Here is a 24,253-nt window from a genome sequence, read left to right on the forward strand (position 1 = left end):
ATATTTTTTTGGTGTCGCTTCCCGCCCATTTATCTTGGCGGCGGGTATTACCCGTTCAGATTTTAAATTTTTTTGAAAAACGTTGTCCAAACTCGCTTGTTTTTCGAGCCGGATGGGTCGAGCTTGACGGGTAGCCCGCCCATAAACAGCCCAACCTAGTTTATTAGTATGAAATACTCCTTCCTATTCTTCTTATGTGTCATATTTAATTTTCATTAATTTTTAAGTGAGTCGAAATAAAACTGGTAGGAGAGTATTTATTACGAGTTCTTTATGAATTGATTAGTAAAGCAATTACTCCCTCCAAAATTTCAACTTTCCCACTCAACAATTAAATTCCCCTTCCCAAGATTTCTGATTTTTCATTCCCTTCAAAATTCTTCAATATCCAATTGATGAACAAAGTTACAATTCATGTTACAAGTTTATAAATTACTATAAAAATTAGTCCTAGAAATACAACATTTTTAATCCTACAAAATACAGAAAACTACATAAATTGACTACTTAATTTTAAATAGCCTTTTCAATTTTTAAACTACTTTGGAGTAGTTGCATTCATTACTGATCATGTAATCGCAGATTATTTTCCGTTTATTGACTTTAGATTTGTACACATTACCAAAAAATAATGCATCAATATTTTTCATAAATTGCCACAGAATTACAAACTAATATTTCAATTTATAGAATTTTATCAAAAAATCCAACTTCATTACAAAATCCAATTAAAAGCCAAAAAAAACAGAAACACAATCAATTTCGAATATCCAAAAAATATACGCATTCAAAACATAGGGAAAATGAAAATTCAAAATATCTAAAAATTGTGTATATATATCAGAAGTAAAAATCAGATAATCCAAAAATCAGCATGTACACAAACTCAAAAATTCAAAATGCCCCAAATCAGAAATTCACAAATTCATAAATGGCGCCAAAAATCAAAAAACCATAATCAGCATGTATACTAAAAATCTGACTATCCTCAAATGAAACATCAATAAATAGCTCCTAGCTAAACACATTAATTACACAACTACCTCAAGTAACTCTGATCATGGCTCCCTCACAAAATCAGATTATCCTCAAATAGATCCGTATAAAATTGACGGATCTGAATCCGCGTCTCAAAAAATACCCAGACGGATCATTGGATCCAAGAGACTCGTTTATTTTATAATATAAAAATATTTTATATAAAACATATATTATTTCAAAAATATTAATAGTCTACTAATTTACTTTGTTAATATTATTTTAAATGTTACATTATGTTAAAAAGAAACTTTTATTTTAAGAAAGAAATTTAAGGATATTTATAGTTCGTATTATATTATTGGATGTATTTTAGATTTTATAGATAATCTTATGTATTATTATCATTAAATGAAGTTCAAAACTCAATCGATATCACAATAAAAAGCAAAATCAATCGAATATACTAAAATTAGCTTAGACCCGTTTTAAACTGGATGTTTAGATCCGATATTGAATTCGTGGATTCGGATCTGAATCCTGAAAAATTACAGCCGTGGATCCGAATATCCTATTTTTAAAAACGGATTTGAATCTGAGTCTACTTAGATTCGATCCAAATCCAACCTGTTACCATCCCTAAGATCATCCTTACGTGATACAATTTTAGACATTGTGATAACGACAAGAACATTATGTAAAACAATAGAATTTGAGAAAGAAATTGAACCAAAGTGAGTAATTTTGAGGCCCTTACCATCACCGACGATTAGCTCTTCAGTGCCATCGTATGGAGCATGCAAAGAGAGGTTGTTCAGGTCAGTGGTGACGTGGTGCAAAGCACCACTGTCGAGCAACCAAGGAGTAGATGATGAGGAGACAGATTGTGTAAGATTGGCAGTGTGTGCTTGTGGTGTACTGTGTGGACGAGTATTTGAAAAATATGAAGGAGGATTAGCATTGGGAAACTGTTGCTTGAATAAGGAACACTTACTGACTACATGGTCCTGAGCACGGCACCATTGACACTTACCTAGGAAAGGGCGCGGTTGTTTTGTAGTATGGGTAGGAGTGGGAAGGATCCCTGAGGAGGGAGAGCGAGTGATGTTTCGGTTTTGGCTACAGGTTGAGACAGAAAATGCAGTAGCAGGAAGAGATGGTGAGGATTGATTTTGAAGCAAGGACAATTCCTTATTGATAAGCTTTTCATGTAATTCCTCAAGCAAGGACTAAAATGACTTCCCGTTTTCTTCTAGAAAGAAAGTTTTCCCACTTATAATTGAATAAATGAGTTGTGAGATCAGAACAATAACTCATCATGTTGTGTCTCAAGCCTTGTTATATTCACTTGTACTTACAATTCTATGGAGAATAAAACTCCGAATACTAAAAATATCCAACAGTACATGTACATAACATTCAGTTACATTATTCATGTCATTGCATATGAACCGGCGCTACTTTACAGACCGAACAATTTAATCAGTCCCCTTGATATCACAAACCGTGAGTTCATTATTTAGTGAGCTACATGAGATTCACTCAAGGTCAAAACATTGCCTACTACTTCTATTAAGTTTTGCGACATACAAACATTACAGAGAACTCCAACCCTTACCAGCATTTTGGCACTCAGAAAGCCAAAGATCTATGTGCTCCGTAACCTGTTGTCTCACTTTCGTGACTGCATCAGGGCTGCTGCATCTTTTGGCGTCACCTAGAGTAATATTGAGAAAGTTTGTTCAGTAAGAATTACAGCTAAAATAAGCCATTGCTGATAAAAATGTTATTTTTATTCTTTTTCATAGAGATAAAAGGCAAAATCCGAATGTTCAATTTTATTCAAGGCTCTAAATTATTGGATTCCTGTAAGTTGCGGAGGTTGGAAGGGCTTGCCATGTTTTATTTGAATACTGAAACTAAGTCGATAATATTTGCTCGGTAGTACTGAACTTCTTGAAAAGGAGCTATGCCAGAGGACATAAAATACACCCATGTCTTCATTCCAAAAGTTTTGAACCAAGGTGAAATGAGAGAGCTTCGAGCAATAAATTTATGCATTCTCCTATAAGTTGATATTGAATGTATGGGAAAAAAGATTACAAATCTATACTTAGAGTGATGATTGATGAGACTCAAAAGAGCTTTTGCGTTGGGAAGATTGATTAGAGACAATATCCTATTCTTTTAGCATGGATGCGTTCCATTACATAAACCAAAATCAAGCAAAGAGGGGGACAATGGCCATGAAATTAGACATGAACAAGGTATATGATGAATAGAGTGGGATTACCTCGTGAATGTATTGATTAAGATCGGGTTTTAGCTCATTCAGTTGTTGACTGTGATAAAACAGGTAATCACAATAGCGTATTTGATTTTGGTGAACAAGCAAGTAACAGACCACCCATCCCCAAAAGGGCCTTAGAAAAGGAGATCAACTTTCTTCATGTTTATTCTGATTTATCATAGAGGGGGTTGAAGCCATAATTTGCAAAGCAGATGAAATGGGAAATTCGCAAGGAATAACTGTGACAAAGAGAGCACCGGTCATTACCTATCTAGTTTTTGCGAATGGCAATATCACTTTTGAAAGAGCTAATGAGATAGAAGCAACTATCATCATTATGAATATTCAGATGTCTTTATATGGGCAGAAAGTGAATCTTAACAAATGGTACGTCTCTTTAGCAAAGGTCGATGAGAAAGATAGTATTTGGAGGGAATTGGGCATCAAAGAGGTACAACACCATGACATGCATCAGGGTTTACTGAAATGTTGCTTTTGATGAGCTTAGAGACCAAATTTTGAAAAAAAATGAAAGGATGGAAGGATCAATTTTTGCATGAACTTCGCCCAAGTGAAATATGTAAAGTCATAGCTGCAAAATTAATCGTACTAGTAATATATGCTCCTATGTAATGTTACTTTGAAAGGATAATTTTTCCAGTTGGGGTTTGAAGTAGCAAGGATTCGACTAGATTTTAAACATGTTCATTTACCCTCTTTTAAAACTCTAGAATCCGGTGCTACTATAATCAGGCTTCAGATAGGTTACTAGTTTTACTCGTTCCATAATTCCCGCAAATATAGCGCATTCCATCCCCCAAAACACCCCCCAACCCAAACCCAAAAATAAAAACGAAGATCAAAGAACAACAAAAGATAATGCATCACGACAGGCATATTGTTGGAATCTCCAACTCAAAACTCCTTTAGATACTTGAAGATAAAATCTTTGTGCAACATTCACATACCTTCAATACTCAATGGTGATTGAGGGCAGCCCCGTAAGTCAGTCCCATGGCCGCAATTGTGACAAGTCACAAGGTAAGAAGGAACTGAAACATTTGAAAAGGAATACATATGTTAGCATAAAAAAAGCGAAAGAAAGCAATCAATATCACCTTTTGCTCTTTAGGAGCCATACAAGGGAGAGGTGAGAGCCTAGTCTCTTTCTGGACTACACTAAAATCTCAATGTTGGCAAGATAATTTAAGCACAATCTATTGATATCAGTTTCATGAAGTTCATATGTACTGATGTACAAATGCTAATCTGCAGGATAAAATCATGAAAAAGAGAAAGCGGAAACCTTTTCCATTTTGAAAAAAGGAGTGTTTTTTTAATGCACGTAAGTTTAATTGATGAACGTGATAGCTAAAGAAGAAAACATCTGATTTACCACAGATGTGTAATTTGGAAAAACAATGAATTAGCAATATGTGATAGAGAACACAAATCATTAATCAAAGCAGTAGCATAACTACAAAATATCAGTCAAAATCCACTCTAACCACTCAAACTTAATGTCTGGTACATTGATTTTGAAATAAAAAAAAGATGAAATACAATCTTGACACAAAGTTAATGCTAGCCTATATCATTGTCATATATATACATACTCCTCTGTCCCATTGAGAATGCTATATTTGATCCAAAAAATTCTCACATTTAAGAGCTACTCCTCAAAGAGACCATATAGATGGCGTCAAAACAAGGAGCCCATATGCTAATAATTGTATTAGTTGGGCTATTTAGCTCATGTATGAGAATGTCTCATGGTGAGACCGTTTCACACAAGAATTAAGCGCAAATTTAAAGGTTAAATGTAGTTTTCTTGGTGGGACGGAGGAGTATATACAAATATACATATGTTCACATAGCTATAAAAGAAAGCAACTCACTGCCAGGAGATGAAGTCTGTTTGGTTGCATGTCGCCAAGGGTCTTGAGAGCCATTTGTAAAAACTATCTTGCTACCTGTGAAGAGGAAAATAATAATAAATGATAGAGCTGGTGAATATTCTTTCTGTATTCTTTATTTTCTTTTATCGTGTTACTACAAACCATGTCGCCAATATTTAGGGTAGAGCTGAAGTTTTCCATAGGATTGTGCTAGATTTCAAGCATGCCATTCAAGTACCAACTTGCCAATGAAGATGAGTATGACAAGAATATTTAACAGCTTTTTTACTTAGGTTCGATATGCATCAGCTTATCAATTTTGAGAGACAATGGTCACGATGCATAAACACAATGATGGTTATTCCAGAATTATTACAGTTCGGATCCCAGAAAGTATATATTTTGTTAAATAATATCTTTCAATACAGTCCATTGATGATGAATCTAAAAATCCACGGTTTTTTTGTGAATTTTGAAATATTTGGATTCAAGTATATTGGCGTATAATATATTAACCCATGGGGGCTTCTTATTAATGTGAGACAACAGATGGGCCTTGCAATCAAGGTTCAACCTTCGTCTTTGTTATCATAGGCATAAAGGGTATTTCTAACCCTACCAAGGGTAGGAGCTACTAGAAAAATTGGAACATTTTGTACATAAAGAGAAGATGTGCATCAAAAATTGAAATTGTAACAAGCGAAAAGAAAACAATCTTTCTGTGGAACATCAGACACATAAATGCGTCATCAAATAGATAAATCATTGAGAAGGGATAGTCAACACACCGGCTATCTTTGTGCCTCCATAGTACAAATTAGTCACATCAACTTCTGGGTATATACCATCTCCAAATACATTCTTACAGAGGTCCAAATGGTATCTGTGCATACAACAAATGTCGAATAGGCGAGAGCATTAAAATTTTTAGTTACGCCTCAATAACAAGATCAATTAACTGAAGAAGAAGGAAAGATGTAAAATTATGGAAAGTAATCTTGGGGTACGCAATTGCAAGAAGCAAACAAAACATACCTGGTGTTAACTTTAGATGATCGAATGCTATCATTTGCAGGTGCCACCTGAAAATATGCCACTTCAGTGCAAACTTGGAACCACCACAATCTATCAGCAGAGGTGGTGATCTTCAAGTTCTCTTGATTATATGAATCGACATAATCAGCAAAAGTATCGTTCACGAAAGAGGCATAAGCTTCCTGCATATAGGACTCAAGATCAGTGTGGAAGAATTCATCAAGGATGAGGTTGACGAAAAATTTCAATCAAGACTTTTACCCAGAAATGCTCATACTCCAGTTCACATGGCCAGAAAATTGTGTTTTTTTGGATTAGTACTTGATAGCTTTCAGTTGCACACATTGTCGGTCCTAACCCATATAAAAGAGAGTTGCAATAGGTTGGTAACAACCAACATATAACATCATGACATTTATATCATGAGCCAAATTTAAATCAATGTTGGGTCGTAACCTATACAAACACGTTGTACTTCCCACAACCAAGTACAGTAATACGCATGCAAGGGAAATTAGTTTGTTTTCGCCCAAACATAGTGTCAAATACACAAGGGAGTTAGCACTTCCATTCATAGACCACGGGTGTAGTGTTAACTATCAAGTATGCGAGAGTTGCTAGGTTTCTGCTTGGAAGCCGTGCGCCACATCTCCCATATGTGTGTGAAATGATAAAAAATTATTGGAATTTAAGGAAGATCTAAGCCAAAACGAGCACCTTGGAACTCTTTTTGAGAAAGTATCAAAGTTTGTAGATGTAGAAAAATGTAAGTGTCATGGATGAGGAAAGACCTAGGTCCACAAATCAAGTACACATATGCAAGAAAAGAGAAGAAAGAGAAATAACAGGATTATGTTACATTGCATTTAGCCTTTTTTCCTTTTTGTTAGCTACAAAAATGATGAGTTGTACTGTTTTTAGAATGATGTACTTCCTATATAATCAGAGGGAGGAATTATATTAGTTTATGATTGTAGTATTATCTTTGTGTAGTACATTTGGAGTTACTGAGCCATTCGAAGAACTCTCTTTTACCTAATACAAGCATTCCACCTTCTCTAATACTCTTTCTTATTCTTTCTGTCTCTCTCTCTCTTTTCTGAAACTATTTCTGCTGTTGTTCTGTGTGCTTGAGTTGTGCTGAAGTAACAGGGCAGTACCATCCTGACAATAAGACTGACATTCTTTGCATGCAAGACATAAAATGGATTAGTGGAAAGGTCATGCATTCAAAAATGAGAAAGAAATATCCAAATTTTTGAACGGAAGATGAGAAATAAAGTTGGTATTATGATTGCAGAGTGGTTCGCCAATAATAAGTGTAGAGTAAATTTTATGAATAATGAATATCAATAGTCCATATGGGCTAGAATTCGAAACGAAGATATAAGAAAGGGTTTAGGAGTAGCAAAGATTAAGGTAAAGATGAAAGAGAATCGTTTAAAATAGTCAGGGCATGTACAAATACGGGATATTAGCAAACCGGTAAGGACGATAAAATGCTAGAGCTTGAGAAACTTAAAAACAAGACAAGAAAGACCAAAGATGATTGAAGGACTAGATTGGAAAAGGATATGAATGACCTAGACTTACAAAGGTAGAAAATCAGAATGAATAGAGAAGAATCCATATGAACGACCATTGGAACTGATATATTGGATCGTGTAGCCGACCCCAATCTTTTGAGATTAAAGCTCTGCCATTGTTGTTGTAATAGTGTATTTGCGCCTGTTGTTGAAACAGTGCATCTGCGCCTTAAGCGAGGGAAATAGAGGAAGCACTGAAAAGAAATTTTGGAATGAGTTAGACGGTGTGATAAAAAGTATCCCATTAGAGAATTTGTATTTACTAGTGTTTTGAATGGTTATATTGACTAGACACAAAAGCCTTTGAGAGTAACCATCGAGGTTTTGAATATGGAACGAGAGATGCAAACGAGAATCTATTCTAAATTTTGTACAAGCATATAATTTGTTACTAACGAGAGATGACTTATAAAAGTGGTGTAACACCTCCATGACTCAGACTATACGTAAAGTGATGTGAAGGAGTCTATGGATTTGGAACTGGAATGACCGAGGATACTACGAAGAAGTTGAAAATGATTCAAGAACATATGCCACCGTAAGATTGTCGACAAAAGGAGATCATTGAAGTTTTATGTTGAATTGTTGATGAAAAGGTTTTGCTAAAAAGTGTCACCAACCAAGCGTGTAATGAGGTTTGGTAGCAATGGTAAATTTTGTCCTTGTTTTACTTGGTCAATATGAGGTGTTAGAACGAATTGGGTAAGCAACCTATTTATTAGCCTTACCTATGGAACTAGCCAAGATCCACAATGTGTTATGTGTCTCAAACTATGAATATATGTCCATGATCCTGCCTGAATCATCCTAATTGAAACCATCAAGTTGATGAAACTCATACCTTTGAAGAAAAACCTATTAAGATCCTCGATACTAAAATGAGAAGTACTCGAAACAAAGAGGTTAAGTTAGTCAAGGTGTTACGGTGAACCATTTATTGGATGAAGCAACCTGGGAAACCGAAGTTGAAATGTGTTTCAATATCCGAAACTGATAAGTTAAACATTTAAGGGAAAAACTCCTTAAAATGAGGGTGAATGTGAGCCTACCAAACCATCTTAAACTAACCATCATTGTGATTTCAAATTTATAATTTAAGTTCAATGACAAGCTTTTTTTAAGGGGAAGTATATGTAATATTCTAGATTTTTCAATAAACAATAAATAAATAGATTCAAAAATAAATAACAATCAATATAATAAAAACTGATTTTGAAATCAGTAACTCACATGAAATCAGTAAATATAAATAAAAATAATTCAAAAACACAAAATTAGTGTTAAACATAATTTTCCTTCAATTGCTCACTTCTCTAAAACTCCGATTAACCACTTCAACTTGTACCGGCATTTCATTCCTTATAAATTAGACTTGTACTTACATACTTATACACCATTTTCATTCTATGATTTTTTTTTTCCTTCTTGAATCAGTAAGTTAAAAAACCAAGTTTCTACCTATACTTTCATTTTCCTCAGAATTGTTCACCATTTAGGCAATTACAACTTCAAATCTTCCATAATTATTCAAAGCCTAGCCCTTATATGAGTGAATATGAGAAGCAAAATAAAAAAAATTGACTTTGAATTCGATCATGCTTCACAAGCATGGGTTATCATTGTCAGTCTCTGCCAACTAAGGCTTCTTCTTTTCTTTTTCCTTTCTAATTCTACGTGACTTTGGTTCTTTGAGAACCATTCCATTATCTTTCCTTTTGTTTTTCTTCCTATTTCTACTTTGTCATTCACTTACATTCGCATTTTCGGTTTATTCGCTGTCATCGCTATGCCAAGGAATGCTACTGATCCAGTTAAAGGCCAATAGCTCACATGTTTTAGACCCATAAGTCAATTTGGAAAACTGAAGAGGGTATATATTTAACAAGACAAGACTCTAACAATGTTCAAGGAATAATACAGTCTTCTGTATAGCAAGACAACCTTCAATATGCAAAGGTATAGATGACCAGAAATCCAAAATACACCTCCTGAAAGAATGGAATAAAAACATACCAGCAAGTCTTTATCGGCCTTCTTTGCTTCTACAAGAGGTAAACACAACTCATCTGGATTTCCATACTGAAACTGCACAAGTCTAAACAGATTGATCTTACTGAAAAGGTGAAATAGGTAAACAATCTTGATATGTTGAGAAGTTTCTTACAGCAGTAACTGCAGCATCAGCTAGAAAATACAGGAAGTCCCCATCGATTGTCAGCTGCGAGAAAATTACGGAAGTATCGTAAAGTTAAACCAGATGTAGTCCATCCAAGCTCAAGCAAATATACACAAGACATGGCGTTGTCCTATAGAATATTCATCAATACACGGTGAAGAAAAGTACAAGATATTTACCTGAGATGCACCAAATACTGACTTTACTGCCTTTCCATTAGACTTCAATCTTTCATCTACAAGTTGAGTAGTTTCTTGCAAAGCAGCTTTACACTCAGGCCCAGCCGAGACACCTATCTGCAACAGAGATGTATATAGAAATCAACATTTAAGATTTAAATAACAAATTGCTTTGTGGAAGACAAGGTCTACATAGTTATCCCCAACTCCTGAAAGATAAATGAATTAAGTGTTCAACAGAGATTGAACAAACACTAATCAAATAATTACCTGTCTATCAAACTCTGTGAAGTTGTAAACAGCAAGAACTACAGCAGAACTTGCAAGACTTCCGCATGTCAAATGAGGAAATTTTAGGCGGAACCAAGCACTAAGAGCTCCAGCATATGAAATGCCGAACACAAACCACGGATTTTCAATATTTGATCTATTAAACCTCTTGTTTAGGGAGTCCTGAAAATCAAGAGAACAAAACTAATGAAGAAAATTCCTTGCAAATCCAGAAACATTTAAAACATATGCTTACAGTCAATCCTCGAAAATAAAATCTAGAAAAGAGCAGATCTTTTGGTTTTAAATGCATAAGCCTGAATAACACAGTCGATTTTCCTATACCTTGTCGGAAATATATATGTTACTCCTAAATTCGATCATGTATCTTGGTTTTTTCGGCATATGGAATATGCCAAAATCAATGTCATTATATGGATTTTGGCTATTTCCAACATTTTGAATTACAATAATAAAGTGGCTGTCAGGGTTATTACTAAGAATATAACTTCAAATTTTTAGGTACACTACAGTTGGCGCGTAACATACCCAAAGCTTCTTTACATTTGAGCCACTGATATTACACAATCCTATGATTCACATCTTGTTGTGTTTATGGTTAACTGTGACAGTAAGAGGAAAAGAAGAAGAAGAAAATACATTCCAGCCCAACAGCTGCTTCAATTTTCTCTTCTTCAGTTAACTGGTAGAATTCGTAACATCGCTCAGCCCAATGTTGCACGAAACGAAATTCGATACGATACGAGAAATGGAAACTATAATATATAAGTTTCGAAAACGTAGGACACGAAATGTGATTCTTACAATGCACAAATAAATGCAGTCTTATGTAAAAACTTATAAACCAAATTTTCTTTTCGAAGCATCAAATTCAAGTACATAAATAAGAAGACATAAAAGTAACTAAAAAAAGACAATGCAATCGATTCCTCCAACCTTCAACTCTTCCAACCTTATAGTAGAATCAAGATATGTGTTCTCGGGGTCGATGTCCCATTTTCTATAAGGACCTTCCACGTATGCTCGCGTGAAACGTGATAAAAATCTTATATTTGAATGGATAAAGACTATTTTATCAGTTTGAGTAGCATTCAACCTATTTCTCTTTACATTATGAATGTAAGAGTATGTGCTCCATACCCTTTCTGCCGAGGAGCTACTAATAGGTTGGGATAATACTCTAATTGCAATCTCAACAAGTTCTGGAGTCTGTGTCCCATAAGTTGACTACCATGAGATGGGACTCATTCTTGTTGCATCATTCGAGCAGCTATTATCCTAAATATCCCTTGTTTGTTGTGGATTATGGCCAATTGTTTACAAAGCTCTAATCTTTCATTCTTATCTTCACAATGAATCGGGATGTTCATTTTCTCCCATCGACCTACAAATATTTCTTCCATTTTTTGAAGGTCACCGACATGTTTATTTCTAACCATTACATCTCTTAACTCCCCAATCATGGAATCCATTTTTCATAAATTTATCCCATTTTTTCTCCTTCTCCATCTAAAAATTTTATCAATAAATAACTTAGCTTTGTGATAGCCAAAATATTTTCAACCAATTTTATTGATAAGAAGAGAATGAGTAGCTGACTTGGCTATATCCCTGAACAAACAAGGGATATTTGAGACGGGAGCTGCTTGATGCAACAAGAATAAGTCCATCTCATGGTGGTCGACTTATGGGGCACAGACTCCAAAACTAATTGAGATCGCAGTTAGAGTATTATTCCAACCTATTAGTAGCTCCTCGGTAGAAAGGGTATGGAGCACATACTCTTACATTCATAATGTAAAGAGAAACAGATTGAATGCTACTCGAGCTGATAAATTAGTCTTTATCCATTCAAATATAAGACTTTTATCACTTTTCACGCGAGCATACTTGGACGTCCTTATAGAAAATGGGACATCGACCCCGAGAGCACATATCTTGATGTCTACTACAAGTTTGGAAGACTTAAGAGTTGAAGATTGGAGGAGTTGATTCTATAGTCTTTTTTTATTTATTTTTATGTCTTCTTATTTATGCACTTGAATTTGATGCTTCAAAAACAATTGTTTTATAAGTTTTTACATAATTCTGCATTTATTTGTGCATTGTAAGAATCACATTTCGTTTCCTACGATTCCAAAACTTATAAATTATCGTTTCCCGTTTTCGTTTTCGTTTCCATTTCTCGTATCGTATCGAATTTCGTTTTGTGCAACATTGTTTTAAACTCTCTTAACCAATAAACAGGAATATGAGAATGCCATCAGATCAAGCTAACAAATTATGTATCTGAAGATCAGGATACATGTTGAAGTACTCCCAATCAGAAGACACAAGTAATTAATCCCGTCGTCACTTTTTTTTAACTGAAGCAAGTCAGCTACCCACGACCACTAAAGAATTTAATTAATTAATTCATGGAAGTTGCATCGTAAGCCTTGTTATTTTAACATTAAATGGAGCATCAGCAGTGTATCAATATTACATGAACAAAACTTCATTTGATAAGAGAAACAATATGAAAAATGAGAAGCGTCAATTTAGAGTTTCGAGAACTCGGGAAATGAAATTTGATCCAATATAAGCTAAAATACGACCACAATCATAAGATATATAAACTTAACACTAATCATTAATCAAAAGTCTTACATCACAAAAGTAGAACATAATATAATCATAACCAAAATGCTATCACAAATGTTTTAAATTGTATTTTTGTACCGTTTCGGTACGAGGCAACATTTTGCATTTTGCGCTTCATTAATAGATACTATAGATCACAAAATAATCTACAATTGTAACAAATACTAAAGTCTAAATTTTTACCACGTAAAGTCTAAATTTGTATATGCACAGAGCCACGGCAACAGCTTACAGAAAAACTATTGCACATTTTAAAGCTTTCAAAGCCTAGTGAGATCTAATTTTAAGTGTAAAGTCCTAACTCTCCCTTTCCATCATGCATTGCCTACCACTCTACTCACTTTTTTTATTAGGAATAGAGTCAAAATGATTAATACCTTTTTATTGCCTAACTTTTCAAATTATCTATTAAGCAAACCAAGCATCACTAGGGAAATTATCTAGTGCACTGTAGATAAAAAAAGTCATTAGAGGAGACACACGGAGTCATCGAAGGAGTACACTGCAATATAATTATGTTACCAAGTCATCTAGAGAAATTAAGGCATGTATATATATGACTTCAATAAAACTCTATCTTAAGAAGTCGTTGTAGATGGACTTGTCAGGGAGTCCCATACATCTTGACATCCTAAGACCTAACCTCAGAATAAGCAGGTGATATTATAATTGGATCTGTTTTCATTACTTAAGCCAGTAACTGTCAGCACCTAGAATTGATGAACAAATAAAAAAACTAAAAAGGTTAGATAAGATCACACCTGATAGAACTGGCGAAACGCAGCCAAGTCAAAAAGTGCCTGCTTAGAAGAAAGATATTTAAGATCTTCAGTCGTATATGTTTTGAAGGGAGAACTCTTTCCATAATATCGATGTTCAGGGGATACAATGGCAGCTCCAAACTTTTTTGCTAAAACCTAAAGTTGATCATAAACAAAAAGTAGTTAGAATTGATATAATGAGGAGAGCAGACTACACTAAACAAGTTCAAAAGGCACTGTGCCATAATGAGTTCATGCTATGAAAGGTGTTCAAAAGATTCATAAACCTCATCATGTCAACTAATTTGCAGAGCCTAGGAAAAAAACAAATCTAAGAATCCGTGAAGCTTAAAAAGGAAAAGGAAGCAACTCACGTAAGAGAAAAATGCTTAATGTTAGGTCGTGACCAGAAAAACTTTAGATAAATGGATGAAAGTATGAACTCACACTTAAATAGTCGTTGGCTATTCCATTGCATGAAGATTCGCCACAAATTTTCAAAAATATGGGTCCATCAGGGGAACGGAAGTAGTCTAGAAACTCATAGTATCTTTGCTGAAAGATGCGATGCTCCTGCATAAGCAATGCAAAGAAAATTAAGCACCGATATCAAAGTTATAATGAAAAAGCACGATCACCAATTTTAACATTCAACATGAAACTACCAAAACAATCTGTAATTTTGATCACTAGTCACAATAGAGTAAAACTACAAAGCCAACCCAGGATAATTGAAAAGTTAGATATTCACACCACATCTTAAAATTAGAGCATTTTAAATTGTATAACGACGAGATTATATAAATCCTGAAGCAATCACCAATTAAAAAATTATTGTATACAAAAAGGCCAAAGTAGATACTCACTTTGAGTGAAGAGTTTTGAAAAGGTATCGTAAATTTGTAATGCCCTCCACTACGCATCAGCGGTGCTGTATTGTTGTGATTTTCAAGTGCCAAAACTTAGGGATGGCTAATAAGTCAAAAGAAGCTCTTCTTTCCTTTCAAGAGCTCCAGGTGAAAAACTGGAAATATAACCTTAAAGGCTATGTAGAGATGTGTTCAGTTGTTTTAGATCATGAGTTAATAAATCAACTCCCTTTAATGTAAGTAAGGCTATGTGATGTGGTGAAACCTACTTGATTCTACAAAGGGATGGGGTGACGGTGTCTTACACAAATGTTAACTGAGTGCACTTATAATCCTAGACACTCATGTATCATAGAATGAACACTCCGATTCACCCAAAACATTGATGTTAGATGTAACCCATAGAATTAGATGTGGGTAACAAAAATGGAGAACAACTACTGGAATGTTATGTGATCATGTGATCGAGGTGTACCCCTAAAACTAAAAACAAGTTTATCGGACGACCATTAGACCAACACTACTATGTGGGTCAGAATTTTGAGTTTTATAAAGAATTATAGTAGAAAGTTAAGAGTAGCGAAAATACAAATGCTTCGATGTTTGAGCGGACATACTTTTAGGGAAAGAATTCGAAAGAAAAATATAACAAAGGGATTAAAAGTCCCAAATATTGAGGAGAAGATAAAAGAGAATCATTTAAAATGGATTAAGCATTTTCAAAGATGGAATATAAGTAAATCGGTAAGGCAGTTACAAAGTCGAAACTCAAGGGACGGGTCGAGGAAGACCAACGATGACCTGGAGGCTGTAAGGAAGATATGAAGAATTTGAACTTACTTACAAGTTGAGATGTTGGGAAATCAAAATGAATTGAGAAGAGGAATTCATGTGGAAGACCATTAGAACTAATCTATGGATTCATATAATCCAGCTCAATCTCTTAGGATTAAGGTTTTGACATTATTGTGTACTACGCTTTCCAGAAGAATAAGATGATCACTTCAAATCATATTCATAATTGGCAACCAATCGTAGTAAGATTTTCTTCTTTTCATTCATCTCTAAGTTTTTCGACATAAATAATCAATGAACAGATGGTAGGATGAGAACTAATGGCGGCACTAATGGTTGGAATGGTAATGGAAAGTTAGTGTAATTTTGGTATGAATATCTCTTGACAAGTTTAATGGTCATGGTTATACTCCTCTAACAATCTCATTTTCTTCACAAAATTCATTTCAATGCATTATCATTTGAACATGTGGTATTAGGTGGTAATGGAAAATTGTGAAGAAAAAAACCTTTTTATAATCAAACTTTCATTACTACAAATAATTCTTATTTACACAATTCAGTATTACTTACTAAAGGGGCCATAAATGATATCAACCATTACTAGTTATCTTGACTTTTACTAGTACAATTTCCCACATTGGTTTAAATCCTTAGTATTGGTCTAAAGTGGATACTAAAAGCTCAAAAATTACAAGCTCATATTGTTCAATGCTTATGCAGGAGTAATTTTAAGAAGAACAATTAACTAGGAAGACCGGCTAATCACTTCAATGGGAATTTGGGATAGAACTATAAGAACATTAACTTAACAAATAGTAGCAACATAATAAATTCATTCAAACTATGATTGATGTCACTGTCAGTTCTATAGTAACCAATAAGGAATCTTCAGAAACAAGCTTCAAATTATTGAGCACAAAAGTTTCTGCTTTATGGCTCTTTTCTGTATTGTTAAAATGATTCATAATCAAAGTTTTAAGAAACCGAATAGCTAAAACCTTTACAACGCAGCCGATGCGATAGGATGCGGCCTTGTTTTTACTCTATAGAGTGCACGTCAATTAGAATGGAGCTATCGTCCTAGCATGACATACATGTTTCCATGATTAGATAAATCTCCATTCAATCACTAATAGAATGACCAAATAACGTGATCACCAATGCCACCATACCATGTTGGCTACCATACAGCCAGTAGGACATTTATTCTAATGTAGTAAATTTCCTCATTCAACTGAATTAGTGTTGCATTAGCTTTTGCCTCCTTGACAAATTTGTTTCAATTCATGATCAATTAAAATCTTGAAAATATTATTTTGACTGGCAAAAATAAGAATCAAAGATTGTAAGATCAAAAGTTCTCAACTTAAGTACCATTTATTCTTATGAACAGGAAATTCTTTCAGCAACTAGAATGGACATACTACAATCAAGAGAGCTCAAAAACTACCATAGAGTCCAAATGAGCGCCTTCAATTCAAGGCATGACAAACAAACAAGCACAAATGAACATAGTTGACCGCAATAAATGCAATGGCCTCTAACTCTAAGCTCGTGTATTCCTCAAAAAAAAATCAAGGTGTTTCTCTCCTCTAGTTTCCATTATTACTTCTACAATTTTCTTTTGATTGCAATTAAAGCATATAGATGTTTAATTTCATCTAGGTTTCTAACCAAATTCAGATTATACTCCATAATTATCTAGGTCAATCACATAATTGAAGAGTGGTTGCTTAATCATTTTTTTTATGGAAATTACTTAATCAGAAACATTTCCCCCAAAATAACGTAAAATTTCTACCTGATGAGCAGTGAAGTTTCGACAATTTTCCCCCAATAATGAAAATAAATACCAAATACAAAAACATCAAAAAGGAACTAGACTTCTTAATCTAATAGTACATTAGTGCATGGTATGTATAACAATTCAAAATTGCCCACAAAACTGTGAACACATCCGATCCCTGCAAAGATTAATCTACAAAAAAACCATTGAAGAGGGAATTTAAGAAAAGCAAATATAGAAAAGAAGAAAGAGACGGAGAGATATTTACATACATAAGGAGAGAAATGATCGAGAGTTTGATTGAAAAAAAGTGGCTGTTTAGTTAAGAAATTACTAGGTTGTGAAGAACGATGAAGAAGCCGAGAGTTGAGATATGCAGAGGAGTTCGAAATTTGGGTGATGAATAAGACGATGAAGAAGACGAGTGTTGTCGTTACCGACACTGACGCCATTGAAGTCACTGCAAGTACCAACTTCCCGACACTTAACTCTTCAACAGTCGGATTATAGGGATGGCAATTCAGACTCTAGTCCAACTCGATCCGAGGAAAATAATCCGATTCGAGTTCGAGGAAAAGGTTATCCGACTCCAACTCCGACTTCACGATCCAAATCCGAGTTAGAGACGGACCGGAGTTGGACCTTATTAAAAGTCCGACACTCCGACCCAACTCCGACCCTGAAGGAAATCCGACTTTAAATTTGACTTTTAACCCAATATTTTGTTTCCTTTAAAACTCTAGACGTGACTAATTCATGCTCTCTCTCATATTAATTGTAATTTTTGATTTTGAAAAACTACTTGTTATTTTATTTAGATCAATCAATCAAAATACGACAAATCAGATCAAGAGAAATAAAATACGCCAAATTAAAATGCGTGAAAATTTTGTTAAATTGTAGTATTAGGAATATTTCTCATGTTAAACTTGAATTCAAAATACATATTTGTTTGTTAAATTGTATTTGAAAAATATATTTTGTTAACTTCGTATGCTTTAAATCATTAGTACAATATCACAACGATAAAGTTTGATAATAATCCGACTCCGTTGGAGGTCCGAGAGTCCGAGTCGGGGCAAACTTGGAGTATGCATAATCCGACTCCGAGTGGAGGTGGACTGAAAAAAAAAGTTCGACTAAAATCCGGAGCAAAGTCGGAGTATGTATAATCCGAGCCGAATCCGACCCATTGTCATCCCTATTCAACACCTTATTTACGAGAATATTTGAAATAAAGAAGCCTTTTTTAATAAAAAAAAACTTTAAAAAATAAGATTGATCCTAAAAAAAAATCATCACAATTTTGTTCATTTTTAGTAATAGTGAACAAAAGGAAGACAAAGTCATAATTTTTAAAAGAAAAAAAGAAAGGAAAATTATCAATGGTACCCATGAGTTTTGGCACTTTATCGGTGGTACTTCTAAGTTTTTTTTAATTATGAATGATACCCTCGTACTATTAAACGTTTTACAACCGTAACCTTTTTAAACTTTTTTCGTTAAAAATCGTCCAAAAGTGTTAACTTTTTTTCTTTTTCTTTTATTTTTCAATTCAATATACAAAAGAAAGTTAACGGTTTTGAACGATTTTGGACCGAAAAAGAGTTAAAAGGTTACGGTTGTATAACGTTCAATAATACAAGGGTACTATTGATAATAAAAAAAACTTAGGGGTACCATTGATAATAAAAAAAACTTAGGGGTACCATTGATAATAAAAAAAACTTAGGGGTACCATTGATAAAATGTCAAAACTCATGAGTACTATTGATAATTTCTCAAAAAGAAATAAATCAAAGATGATTATTGTTAGTCATTCCTTGGTTCGCTTTTATGAACGACGAACAACTACTTTAGTTTTTTCTTTTTCTTTAGAAATTATGATTTCCATGTTAACACAATTATACAAAGAATAAGAGAAAAACATGATAAAAGTAAAAAAATATATATTTATCAAATATTATTCCGTCATAACACAGTTATACAAAGAATGTACGTTAAAAGGTATAAGCGATTTAGAATGGGAATTTGCAATTGTATACACAGCATATTAGAAGCATATTAACACGCAAATAATTTTGTTTTTCATATTTATATGAATGTAACATCCATCTAATAATAGTGAATGCATTACTGTTTTTTTCTAGCTTCTTAACCACAAAAGTAACGATAATAATAAATTCTTGATGTTGATATTCAAGAACATGATGGACAACCAAGCAGATGATGTATTTTAAGGATTTTTCTTATATTTAAGGAATTGCAGAAATCTTAAGCTCGGCACTAAAAAGGGATATCTAACCAAATTGATAGGCTATTACTATCAATGCGTAGATCGTCCACAAAGTGATGTAGACAATTATATAGAAACTTGTAGGAAACTTTTAGGAGACCTATATGATTTCTAATTATATGCCCCCAAACACAATACCTCTAGGCTGCTAGCGTCTCAGGATGTCCTAATAGATTTCATCTGGTCATAACTAAAATAATCAGTAATCACAATATTAGTTTTACATTTTTTTTCTCATCTTATTCACATGTAAAATTTTATAACTACCTCAGACTTCATTTTGGAATTACATCTAGGTATTTTAATATTTTAGAATGGGAAAAAATCCATTAAGTTTCTTATCTAGAATAGCAATGGATATCCTTGCAATTTCAGCTTCTGCTATTGCGTTAGAATATACTTTAGAACAGGTAAAATTGTGCTTGATGAAAATTAACTCATCTTGCTCAACATACTATAAAAATATGTGTTTGCGAGAAAGATTGAAATCAAGAAGATATCAAACACAAAGGTATGAAAACGACAATGACCAAGGTGATGATGATCCATGGATGCTAATGGATACATCTACTTCAACGGGATGAGAGACATTGAGGACATCATACTGAGAAGAGGTATGAAAAAAACTACGTGGACTTTGATTCCTTTGTATACGTAGGCAAATTAGCATTTTTTTTATACTAGGTTCAAGTCCTCGCTCTGTCCTTTTCTTTCGGATTAATTTATCGTTTTTATATTAGTTTTTATAATTTATATTTATATTTGCTTTGTTCATTTAAGGAATCCTTTAATTGACAATTGACATACAATAAATTTGGGTGATACTCAACAAAGGTATGCCATATATTATTTCAATATTTTTTAATTGTTTTATTATTTATATATTTTAAAAATAATTAGAAAATTGTTGAGCTCGTGGGCAGTCTGTCTGACTCGCCCCTGACCTGTCTTCAACCGCCCCCTAAACAACTTGGAACCGCCAAGGAACCACTTGAATTCGAAATTGGAAACGAAAGCTTCTTTGAACCCTCTAAATTAGGTTTCATTTTTGTTGAACCAAAAACAAACCAACCTAAATCGGACCGTGGCCATCACTATATTTTGAAAGCTAGTGAAATGACACAACACTTATTTAATAGCTTAAACTACTTCTACATCTAGAAATGTGTAGGTTTGAGTTAGATTGCGATTTGAATTGATTAAGGTTTGGATCTCTAACATTTATTGTTTGAGTTAGTTACGAACTTACTCTCCTCATATTACGTTATTTTTTATGTACAATGCTTCTCCATTATATAATTCAACATAAAATATTCAATTTGATTTAGGTGCATTGTTTATAATTTTAAAAAATTGAGGACTTACTTTTGTTATAAGAGCACTAATGATAAATTATGTTATATGATGATCAAGGGTAATTCTAGACATGTGCAAGGTGTTTGATTGCACACTACTCCCTAAATCAAAGGACCTCAAATATTAGTTTAAAGACATTTGATTACTTGTTTTTAAGCCTTAAATTTATATTAAATGATAAATAAATGGGACCTAAAAAAACTTATTATGCATTTTTTATTGTGCCCTTGTGATGATTCACACTGTCACACAAAAGCAACACGCTGCTTCAAAGCTATAAGTATACTCGCATTGCTTTTATGGTTCATACTTATTCAAACCATAAATAAACTCCATAAAAAATCTCATTCAATCCAATTCCGATAATAGTCCATCATGTAAAACCTGTAAAATCTTACCGCTCAACATTATTTAGGGTATAATAGCATATCATCAGAGAGTCACCAACGTATAGTAACCATAAAAAAAAGATACCAATAATACTTAACAATAAATTTTAAGAATACTAATCCCTGAATAAAAATAAGAACCATTAACCAAAAACAAATTTTGCTCTAGAACTGAAAATATATATGATAACTCATTCTACATGTTTAAACCATCTCCTAGATTAATCGTAAGCACTTAAAATATATATAAACCTTTAATTTTCTCAAAAATAATTATGGGACAAAATCAAACTAATGTTTTGGCCTATTAACCTTTCCAAACAAAAAATCTAACACTTTTAATAAGTATAGAACGTGTCAACACCCTTGGGTACAAATCTTAGTCCTAGTTCATGTTCTCATGTATTTTATCCATATTTATGCACTGAAAACGGCAAAAAATTATCAAGTTGCTGTAACACCCCTGAATTTCCAACCCCTTAAACGAAATCAAAATCATGAAGCACGGGAGGAAATTCAGGTGTTACATAAAAAGAAAAGGAAAAGAATTTAGATAAACGTTAAAGATTAACTTTAAAAAGGTGAGTGGAAATTTCGATAGCATCTCTACTGTTTCTCGAACATGTGGTAGAGCAATTAGCACAATAAAAAAATTAAACTAATCTAAGGCATCATTGCTTTTAAAATCTCACACCACGGCGGAATGATTCATCATCGGCTTCTCAAATCAACATGCCAAGTATGGATCATGGTTCCAATATCAATGCTTGCATTTTAAAATGACTTAACTCTTTAAAACCATACTAGGTTTAAACTACGCAGCGGAAATACAAATATATAAAGAAGGATACAAGGCCTCATAACAAAACGTATACAACTAAAGTTTACAAAAGATAAATAAGAACTACAAAATCAAAAGATAACGGTATGACACAGGTTATGCTTCGCCCTCGTCACTCTCCCCCAATGCAATGCAATGCAAAACAAGCTCCAATACCTGCTATGTCTGTCTTTGATCCTCTTGCTGCTCGACATCAGACCAAAGGCCAATGTGTCATAGCAGGACAATCATAGAAATTCATCAAACAATCAAACATAAACACAAACACGTACACGTCAGTAACTAGCATCAAATATAATAAGACCAACTATTAGATAACATTATTTTATACTACAACATATGATGTATTCATCAGACACAAGCATAAATAGTAACCGTTTATGTCCGCCTATACTTCTTATATGTCCTTTCCAACCCGAACCATGTGTTCTTGGGTAGAATGTAGGTTTTCACACTTCTCTTCTTAAAACATAAACTCTTGTAAAACATGCGTAGTATCAACTAAACCAAGTCATTAACAAACTACCTAACACATGACCCTATAAAGCTTGTCTATCTTAAAGTAAGTGTGATCATAGTCTATCTTTGAGATCGGTAACTCCCTTGAGGTAACTTAACTTAGGTGTACTTCCCACTAGCATAAACTACTCTATCATTGAACAAATTTTCTATCAATGAGTAAACGTTCTATTAATGTGTAAACTTTTTATGAATGAATAAACTTTCTATCAATGAGTAACATTCTATCAGTGGATCTTTTCTCCACTTCATGGCATAGTGACACGGCCAAGGGCGTTATTGGCCTCCCTGTGCCCATGGCAAAGTATGAGCTCATACCCCCTCCAGCTCACCCTCTCGGGTCCTATCTTCGGGAAAAACTAACACACTGGGGTACTAATCCAGTGTAGAGGCCACCATATTGGGGTTTTCAAGGCCCGCATGGTAACACCTCGGTCAAGGGGCGGTATCGGCCATCTGGCGCCCAATGACAAAAGTATGCTCATACCCCCCTTACGGTTATCCCGTCGGATCTCACTTATGGGACTACTAAATCAACCAGACATAATACAGTTGAGTCACGGCCGTTAATAATAATCTAATACTTTATCAAATGAGAATAACTCCCATTTTCGACTATTAATTAGTGCCCTGGGAAAGAAGAATGCCGAAACCCACTGAGCAACTCAAACAAAATATGAAATTCACCTATAAAGGAGTCATTTTAACTCCAAGTAAGGCATAATCTAATTCTTAAATAAATAAGGGGGTGGTCTCCGCTGTAACAGGAGCGGCAATCTCGATACATAATTAACATTTAATAATAATTTTTAATACAAAAATATTGCGAAAGTCTGAAAATGCCGAACTGTTAAAAACTTTAAATTATAAAAACTGAAATTGTTTAAAACAAAAGTAAAATATTACATCTGACAAGAAATGTTGTTTGCTCAAAAAGAAAAAAAATACATCATCATCAAGTCATCAATAAAGATACAAAAAGTAGCTAAGTTTTCGATAAATAGTAATTTCTGCGGCCTGGATCGGAACCTGAACTAAATTCTGCAAAATGTTGCCATCCATGATACGGATGATAGCTGATTGAATCGGTTAGCGCTTAACGCCGAGCATAACTGCATATCCAGCTCAAAATACGATAATTATACGCTACATTTACAAAATAATAATTTAAGTACGAACTTATAATTAATTGACACCACCGTATACTTTTACCATATTCTTTTTTTGTTTTATACTTTTGAGTCATTAAGATACCATTCTCGATCTTGACAGAAGTACGTTACTGCCATTTATACATTTCGGTAATCTTAACACTTAAGTAAGTTCATTTGATTAATACTCATAACCGTACCATGCATCATAGCATTAACACTAATCAAGTTTATCACTGATCAATAAGCACATCAATATGAAATCTGATATATGTAAGGGTCTGGCTAGGTGAGGACCGTAGTCCTAAACTCTAACTGTGGTGGGAGTCGTCAACCCTCCAATATAATTTATGCTCGAGCTCTAAAGGATAGGTAGCTAACCCCCGTCTTACACCGCATTTTACGTGCCGG

At 33.9% G+C, this 24,253-nt stretch overlaps 1 protein-coding gene across 2 annotated transcripts; it reads right to left on the reverse strand.

Annotated features, from left to right (window-relative positions):
* Window positions 1-1,465: 1,465 nt before the first annotated feature.
* On the reverse strand, window positions 1,466-17,807 carry LOC130820319 (probable serine protease EDA2). 2 transcript variants are annotated; one of them, XM_057685644.1, is made up of 13 exons: window positions 17,625-17,797; window positions 14,704-14,768; window positions 14,285-14,410; window positions 13,838-13,993; window positions 10,413-10,595; window positions 10,143-10,259; window positions 9,952-10,005; window positions 9,801-9,872; window positions 6,202-6,383; window positions 5,955-6,049; window positions 5,167-5,241; window positions 4,237-4,320; window positions 1,466-2,695 (listed from the first exon to the last, which is right to left on the reverse strand). In XM_057685644.1, exons 1-13 carry the CDS (start codon window positions 17,740-17,742, stop codon window positions 2,574-2,576), a joined length of 1,449 nt encoding a protein of 482 aa, XP_057541627.1. In that variant the 5' UTR covers window positions 17,743-17,797; the 3' UTR covers window positions 1,466-2,573. The 2 variants fall into 2 exon arrangements, with proteins under 2 accessions (XP_057541627.1, XP_057541628.1); XM_057685645.1 differs by lacking the exon at window positions 14,704-14,768 and having other exon boundaries at window positions 17,563-17,807.
* Window positions 17,808-24,253: the final 6,446 nt, after the last annotated feature.

This window comes from Amaranthus tricolor, chromosome 8 (genome assembly GCF_026212465.1).
Source record: "Amaranthus tricolor cultivar Red isolate AtriRed21 chromosome 8, ASM2621246v1, whole genome shotgun sequence".
Classification (NCBI taxonomy): domain Eukaryota; kingdom Viridiplantae; phylum Streptophyta; class Magnoliopsida; order Caryophyllales; family Amaranthaceae; genus Amaranthus; species Amaranthus tricolor.

Excerpts from the sequence above, each read along its gene's own strand:
- LOC130820319 (XM_057685644.1), bottom strand. The coding sequence starts at position 17,742 with ATGGCGTCAGTGTCGGTAACGACAACACTCGTCTTCTTCATCGTCTTA. Across the intron at positions 10,596-13,837 it reads CGTTTCGCCAGTTCTATCAG|GACTCCCTAAACAAGAGGTT; the intron begins GTGTGATCTTAT and ends CTTGATTTTCAG. Across the intron at positions 10,006-10,142 it reads CAGTATTTGGTGCATCTCAG|CTGACAATCGATGGGGACTT; the intron begins GTAAATATCTTG and ends ATTTTCTCGCAG.